Source organism: Meriones unguiculatus, chromosome 11, assembly GCF_030254825.1.
Source record: "Meriones unguiculatus strain TT.TT164.6M chromosome 11, Bangor_MerUng_6.1, whole genome shotgun sequence".
In the NCBI taxonomy this organism is placed as follows: domain Eukaryota; kingdom Metazoa; phylum Chordata; class Mammalia; order Rodentia; family Muridae; genus Meriones; species Meriones unguiculatus.
This window is the reverse complement of record NC_083359.1, coordinates 4,610,001-4,618,445: the sequence shown is the minus strand read 5'-3', so window position 1 is coordinate 4,618,445 and position 8,445 is coordinate 4,610,001. Positions and strand designations below refer to the sequence as shown.

General features: G+C 41.7%; 1 protein-coding gene across 4 annotated transcripts in view; it reads left to right on the top strand.

Annotated features, from left to right (window-relative positions):
- The first annotated feature begins 5,885 nt into the window (after positions 1 to 5,885).
- LOC110559420 (myosin-8) overlaps positions 5,886 to 8,445 on the top strand; it is a 30,451-nt gene continuing 27,891 nt past the window's right edge. For all 4 annotated transcript variants that reach the window (XM_060363473.1, XM_060363475.1, XM_060363472.1 and 1 more), the window contains exons 1-3: positions 5,886 to 6,095; positions 6,906 to 7,049; positions 7,137 to 7,293. In XM_060363473.1, coding sequence (XP_060219456.1) covers positions 5,886 to 6,095; positions 6,906 to 7,049; positions 7,137 to 7,293 — 511 coding nt within the window. The remainder of the gene's footprint in view (positions 6,096 to 6,905; positions 7,050 to 7,136; positions 7,294 to 8,445) is intronic.

Below are 8,445 nucleotides of genomic sequence, written 5' to 3'. Positions count from 1 at the left end.
ATTCTAAATATTACACAAATGGCAATCACAGTTTTTCATATAAAAATAAATACAAATAAATTAAATAAAATTAAAGTTCTAACAAAAAAACAGTAGTATCCAAAAATTCATCTACAGTTGAATGAATAAATAACCACATTTATCATATAATACAGTAGAGCAACAAAAGCAAAATATAACTGCATTTTAGCTTTATGGAAAACTCTTACAATAATAATTGGAGGCAAGAGAATAAAGAGGGGCTGAAGAGATGGCTCTGCCACTAAGGGCACTTCAAGCTTTTCCAGGGGCCCTGGGTTCGGTTCCTAGAGCTCACACTGGCAGCCTCTCCACCGCTTGCAACTCTGGCTCCAGGGGATCATGCCTACTCTCCATAGGCATGCGCTCAATGCACACTCACATAGACACATTGATGCAAATAAATGAAAACGTCTGTTAGAAAGTGTAAAGAAGGCTGCATTCACGTGTCACAGTTTATGTAAACGGAGCCATCATTTATGGGCCCTTTTTTCCTACTGTATTCATTTAGGGTTGAACCCCAAGGCCTGTCTAGATTGCAGCACCTACCAGCACTTCATCCCTTTCTACAGAACGAGCATTCCATTGACCACACATACCAGAGTTTGCTTCAGCCCCTGCTAGGTGATGGACATTTTCTCGTTTCCACTTTGGGCCATGATAAATAGCGTTTCTGTGAATTTCGCTCACACACTTTCATATAATATGTATTCAAGGGCTAGAGAGATGTCTCAGGGGTTAAAGCCATGTAGTTTTCTCGAAGAGAATCTAAGTTTGGCTTTCAGGACCAACACTGCACAACTCAGGGGAGCCAGCATCCTCTTCTGGCTTCTTTGGGTACCATACTACATGCATGTATAGACACATACACCAAACCTGATTTAACATAAAATAAATGGTTTTTTAAATGCATTGACTTTCCTTAGGTAAACACCTAGAAATTGAATTGTTTTATTCATTTTGTTTTCAAAACTGTTAGTAAACTAAACATAAAATATATAGCAAATATTATACTATATAAAACTTCAGAGGCAATACATTAAATATATAGGTATCAAGATGTCATACTACTTCCTATGAAAGTTTAAAACTATTACTATGTCCATCAAAAATAAAACTTGTAAAATAAAATATTTTGTAAAAATAAAGACAAGAGCAAGATAAAGAGACTTTCATACAGTATATGTTACAAGTTTAACATATAGACAGTATAATATCATAAAACTGTAATACTATACATTAATGATACTCAAATTTTTCCTTAATGTCACAGACAATGCAATAAGAGAAAGAGAAACAATACATAAATTAAGAGAGAAGGAAAACACAAATTTGTGATTATTTGTACGGGATGCACTGAAAATAATAATAATAAAAAAGTTAGAAGCAATTAAGGAGCAAAGCCAGGTATGTGTCCCAGCACTTTTAGGAGATGGAGGCAGGAGGATTAGGAGTTCAAGGCCAGCCTTGGCTATAAAAAAGTCTGAAGACAGCCTGGTCTACAAGAGATTTTGTCATAAAACCAAGCAAAGAAGAAATAAGGGGGTTCAGCAGGGGGTGTAAAAGATGTGAAAAGATAAGAGAAGAAATGAATGACTTTCTGGGAAAGTTTGTAACAGGAACCTTAAGGTAAAGTTTTCTGGAATTCTCTTGACCCTTCTTTCAAGACTCTCTCCAGCTGGTCACCTGTGTTCTACATCGGAAGTAAGAGGGTGAGAAAGGCGAAGGTGCTGCTACGTGGCGTCTGCCCTCTTTTTATAGAAAAAGCCATCCTGCGGGGCTAGAGAGATGGCTCAAAGGTTAAGAGCGCTGGCTTTTATTACAAAGGATCTGAGTTCAATTCCTAGCACACACATGGAAGCTCACAACTGTCTGTAACTCCTGTTCCAGGGATCCGACACCCTCATAAAGACAGGCAGGCAAAACACCAATGTACATAAAATAAAAATAAATTTTAAAAACAGCCATTCCGGAAGCCCTACACAGTAACTTCTGCTGGTATCTTGTTACCCCAAACAGTGTCATCTAGCCACCCTGTGTGCAAAGGATTCTAAAACACACAGTTTAGTTGGGAAAATGGCTCAAAAAACAAAACTGTAGTTCCGAATATCCAAAGTGTCTGACACGTAGCTCATCAACAAGCAAAAAAGTGTACTAGGAAAAGTAGACCCATTCAACAATTAAAAAAAGAAACCTAGCAAAATATATAAGATCTGGAAAAGAAGTAGAGGAGAAATTAAAAGAATAAACACAAAGTATATCACACCCAGGGAAGGACAGTTCACAGCTCTGTCAATTACTGAAAAACTGATTCTAAAGCGCAATATAGACTTAAAAGTCATCAAAATGACATTGAGATGAATAAATAAATGGTAAGAAAATTGTCCCAATAGACATCAAAGACTATGTGCTATTTGCACCAAAATATGGGAGAAAGTATAGACTCCAGAAACCAATGTCATACCCTAACACACGCACTACAAAAGAAGATTTTCTTAAAATCGTTAGCTTGAAAATATAAAATAACATATGTAATGACCCTGAGTCCCAAGATTTAGAGATCCCTTTACAATACACAAAGAGGAGCAAAGACATAAAGGAAATTTTTTTCATGACTTTGCCTACAAATTTAGGTCTTCTAGAAGATGTAGGGAGTGCTACAGCAGAACTTTATTAAACCACAAGAAATTGTTCTCAACTTGAAGAAGCAAACTGTACCTCAAGCACATGAAATCCAGCTCAGATGTTACATAGTAGGTAACTTCAAAATAGTCTAGAAATCAGGGGATGGATGATGCTACAAATGAAATAAGGTGGACCATGAGCTACCAATCAGAAATATGATGGGTTCATTAGAATAGTTTATTTTGTATATCGTAAAGATTTCCCATATTGTTCATGTACTAGTGAGAGAAATGAATAAAGAGCAGAAAAAGTAAGTTGGCAAATATATAAGCTACAAGTTACTCTAAAGTACATTTTAGGCATTTATAGTGCCTGTTTTCTATGAGACTGTTTTTTTTTTTTTACAGCAATTTTACTAATTTATTTTTCCCAGGAGATACATAAGAAAATGCACCTCCCCTCCCCCTCAAAGTCTGGGTTAGTACAAACCAAACTAGAATTGAGACTAGAATTGAGAGAAGATTCTCAAAGGAAAAATTAAGCCTCCTCTAGAAGGTGTTGGTTTTAGGTCACTAAGATACACCGGGCTGCAGAATTACACAGAGTTGCCAAAGCTCTTGAAGCTTTAGGTGTACGGCCTTCATGGCGGTCACGTGAACATGAGTGTGCATAAGCTCAGCAGAGGAGGTGAGCACTATCGTAAAGCTAAAAAATGGAAATAAAAAAATAAAAAAACCCTAATTCCCACCTAAAATGGGTAAGTTACTCCACGTTAAATTATATCTCAGTATAAATGACTTTAAAGGGAAAATGTTAAACTTTAAAAGCACAGCCATGAAATCACTTCTCCGAAGAATCAGGATGTGAATTATGTTAGTAGCACAAACCAGCTGCATAGACGTTAGGGCGGGTGGTTAAGACACAGTGCACCCCATCGCCTCCCCCGTGCTGTCTCTGCAGCCTGCAGCCTAGGTGCATTCTCTCTTTTCTTCCTATAGTTTCCCGAAAACAAACACATTAACGTCTAATAATAATTTTGCTTGCTGGCTGGGTGGGCACTGGCCCAACAGTGGAGACTCAGCATAAAGGCTCTTCTCCACTTGGCTCTGCTGTCCCAGTCGGACTCAAGGGATGAACACTGGCGATGACCCAAGGGAATGCAGTGTGGGGGCTCCTGAAGGAACAAATAAGGATAGTGTGTTGCCGGGCATCTGATTGCCTGGCAGCACAGGACGGGTGTGCGTGACAGTTTGCCAAATTGAATATAGCTCTTAAGGAGTAACCTATGAGAGGGCCCACCAGGCCCTGTCAAAGAGTCCCTTCTCAGCACACTAGAAAGCATTCTCAGAGGGCAGGATGGCCCTTGTCGAATTATTTATAGGAGATTGGTTCACATACTCTGAATGGTATGAATACTTCTAATTATATCTGAACATGCCAAATGTCACTACAAACTTCGCCGAGGATTCCTGTTGCCAAATGGGAGGTAGCTGCAGCATCAGCAGTTCATTTCCTATATAAGTGGAGCTGCCCCTCAAGCCCTATCTCCGCCAAGAGCCCAGAGGTGAGTGATGGGAGCCTTGGAACCCTTGGGACCCTGGGGGCAAACAACAAGAGCCTTGAGGCTGTCTCTGAAGAGGAGGCAATTCCTCTTACACTTGAAGTTTTAGGGCAGGAGAGCACTTTAATTCTCTGCTATATGGCTAACATTGCTGAGCATCACTAACGGGAAATTTGATGTTTTGCAGGACAGCTGTGACCCTCTAGGTTTTCATCCAGAACCCCAGAGGTAAGACTTGGGTTTCTTGATTTATTGGTGGCAGAGGGGATTTATCCTAAGAAAACTATAAATAGTTCTTATTTATCCACCATTTCCATGTTTTTAGAGTAGAAAGTGTTTTTGAGTGACTCTTGTGCATGGTGGAAATCATTTTTCCAGAATGCCTTATTCTCGGAGACTACTTACCCTCACTGAATCCTGGGATTAAAGGGACATTTGGGACAGGATGAATGTTGACAGTGAGTTATCAACTGCAACTGCCCAGTGGCACTAAACTGTTATGTACCAAGCCTTCTACTGCAAAGCACTGAACACACACACACACACACACACACACACACACACACACTGACATACTTTCCAGACAGTGTTTTAACACTCCAGGAAAAGTCTTACTTAAAATTGGAAGCATAAATATCTTATAGCCATATTTGAGTTATATCTAAGGATTCACTTAATTTTTATGAGGAAAAAAAATACCATTTTTCTTATTTATTTATTTATTTTTAAAGCCACAGGTAGCCCAGCCACAGAGCACTGGATACCATGCATAATGTAGGGGCCATTCTACTGTTCCCTAAGGAAGTGACTACCTGAGAGCAAAGCAAAAAGTTCACCAGTTTGTGATGCCTCCACATCACAGGCGCATTGATCAATCACAAGGCAATAGCTTCCCTGGGTATGACGACAGAGAAGTGATGACAGCTTCCATAGGGTGGCTCCTCTTCCCACAGAAATCCCATGGGGTTCTTTTCCAGACGGAAGCACTCATTTCTCCGTCGTTAAACCAGTCAAACTGAGAGCTAAAAGCTCTCCTGTCAAAAGAGATTTGGGAAACAGATCAGCGCTAAGTCTCCTGGTCCCAAGCCAAAGGATGAAAATCCAGAACCAAGAATGGGTTAGGAAGTTCCAACAGCTCATGGAGAGATACAACAGCAAATACCAAAAGAAAAATGATAACAAGTCATTTGGTTTTGAGCAACAGAAAGTGGCTCTGGTAGCTTTTGAAAATACCAACTTTCCTGTGCACAAAGTGACGTTTCCTTCCTAAGTAGATGGCTGTCCTAGCGTGTGGCAGATGCAGACATTCTGCAGGAGACAAGAGGATTAAGTAATGACAGTTGCTGTAAAACAATCTGTCAACAGCCTTAACTGCAGAGATCACCACAGTTCAGAGGGGAAAGAGGGGCAGAAAGGTTTTCATTGTCATAGAAGAGGTAGGTACCTACTCTTGGGAGTCAAGGTTCTGGAAAGGACACTTGCCAAGTCCTAAAACTGGGTTCCTCAAATTAGGTTTGCAATCCTAACTAGTTGTTAGAATGCTGGCCAAGATGTCAGATTGCGGGAGGGCCTCAGCCTGCACTTCAAATCCTCACCCACAAGTCTGACTTGCGCTCTCTATTTCTCCCTCTCCCATACCCCACCCCGCAAGGCTGACACCTCGGCTAAATAAATAGCAGCCATGAGTACGGGTTCGGATGCGGAGATGGCTATTTTTGGCGAAGCTGCTCCCTACCTTCGAAAATCGGAGAGGGAGCGGATTGAGGCCCAAAACAAGCCTTTTGATGCGAAAACGTCGGTCTTTGTGGCGGAGCCCAAGGAGTCCTACGTGAAAAGCACCATTCAAAGCAAGGAAGGGGGGAAAGTGACTGTGAAGACAGAAAGTGGAGCAGTAAGTGAGAACGTTGAGAACCGGCTCTAAGATCGCTTCTCTGGCTCTATCCAGAGTCCAGACCTCCTTTGCTAGGGATGCCTGAGCCTTGCAGCTACAGGAACCTCCTCCTCCCAGGGTGCAGTCCCAAGATCTGGGAGCTAAAGGAGTTCAGGCTATAGTCCCTCCCTTCCCAACATCTGTCAGGACTCAGCCCATTAATAATGAACTGATCATCTCCCTTCATTTCCCCATTTCAAGGTCTAAATCGCCAAGCCGGGGTGGGGGTAAATAATACTACTCCCTTCTATCGCAAGAATTTCTGGGTTACTTACATGGTTCCATAACGTATTGACATATTTAAGGAAGTTTCTTGTAATAGGTGGAATGAAAAAAAAAAAAAGTAAAACTGCTTAGCCTAGCAAAATGAGAATAAAAGGAAAGGAAAAGTAATCTGGTTAAAAACATGAGTGACTCTGCAGTAAGCAGAGTCTGCGGGTCTCTCCTTTGTGTGCTGGTTTCATTGCCTCCGGCTGTACAGCTAGAGAAGCCCAGTAGCCATTCCACCCACACTGCTTGAGGGCCTGCAGATAACAATCAATCGAAACCTCCCGGATTTATACAATTGAAAGGTGTCAACAAAAAAGTAGTCACCCCTATGTTATCACAGGAAACAGATTTTCTTAGCATCCGACCTGAAAATAAATATGCTCGGGCCTTTAAAAGACATTGAATAACTGTATGATGAAAAGTGTGTTCAACGGTAGTTCTATAACCAAAATAAATAGGCCGACATAAGCCCTATCCCACACTGCTTTGTTTCCTTACCAGACTCTCACGGTTAAGGAGGACCAAGTCTTCCCCATGAACCCTCCCAAGTACGACAAGATCGAGGACATGGCCATGATGACCCATCTCCATGAGCCTGGGGTGCTGTACAACCTCAAAGAGCGTTACGCAGCCTGGATGATCTACGTAAGAGCCCCTTTTAGACCATTTATTTCTGTTAAAAATGAACCAAGAAACAAGGCACTAGATTGAATTTTCTGATTTCCTTCCCAGACCTACTCGGGCCTCTTCTGCGTCACCGTCAACCCCTATAAGTGGCTGCCGGTGTACAACCCCGAGGTGGTGGCCGCCTACCGAGGCAAAAAGCGCCAGGAGGCCCCGCCCCACATCTTCTCCATCTCTGACAACGCCTACCAGTTCATGCTGACGGGTGAGTGGGGCATCTGTTTATAGGAATGCGCACACACAATTGGGATGGGGAAACGGAGTTCACCCCAGTCTTATTATAAGACGTCCGTGCCTCATGGGACTTGCCATTTCCAAAGAACAACCACAGCCGTGACATTATTCTTTCCGGCAGCAGTCATGTCCACTTTAGGATGTGAACAGTGACACTCAGGAATTCACTGGCCTGCCCAAGACAGCAGCAGGGCTAGCAAATGCAAGCCCGGAGGAAGCAAAGAGCAGGTTCCTGAAAACAGATTAGTTACTTCCTTTATTTACTTATTTATTTTTGGATACAAAAGTTCAAATAGATCTTTTTTATTTTATTTATTTATTATTATTATTTTTTTACTTCCTCCACAGTCCAGGGAAAGAGGTCTCGGCCATATGCAGAGAACTCTGGATTCTTCTGTGGATTTTCAAATGGCACAGCTGTTGTTGACAGCCTTGGAGACTGAGTACAAGTAAACCAGAGGTAGAGTGTGGGTAAAGAGAGACCTATAAGCTCTCCCACAGACTTTGAAACATTTCCCTCTTGAAGTCTGTTGGTCCCACCTTATCGGAAATACTCGCCTACCTTCCCACACTCCCTGTTCTTCTGCAGGGTCTTGGTAGCTTGGGGACATTTCTCTTGTCTGTTTTGCTGCACTTGTTTGTAAGCTGTCTTTTAAAGGGGGCCAGAGGGAAACGTGACACAGCAGAGACCCTCTATGACAAACTGGCCTGGACTTCAAAAGGATTCTGGGCCCATCTCTCTCAAAGTTGCCCAAGTGATGGCTCCCATAGAGGTTTCAATAACCAATGACTGCAATGCCCACCCCCCAAATGACTCTCCAGGCTTTGGGGCTACACTAAATTTAAGGCCACCTAGGCTCCTAAACATGACTTTCACACAAAAGTATGCAGAACCATGACACCAACCTGCTTAGTGTTATTTGCACGTTGCCTGAAAGATTAGGACGTCCTTTTCTTGATGAAATATGGCTGCTCATGATTTTATTTATATCTGAAAAATAATCAACCATACTGATCCAAATTGCATACCCATTTCCTTGAACAGAAGCCCAAGTCTAAGTTTATATACACACATACATATATACAATATATATATAATATATAATATAGATCACGTAGACTT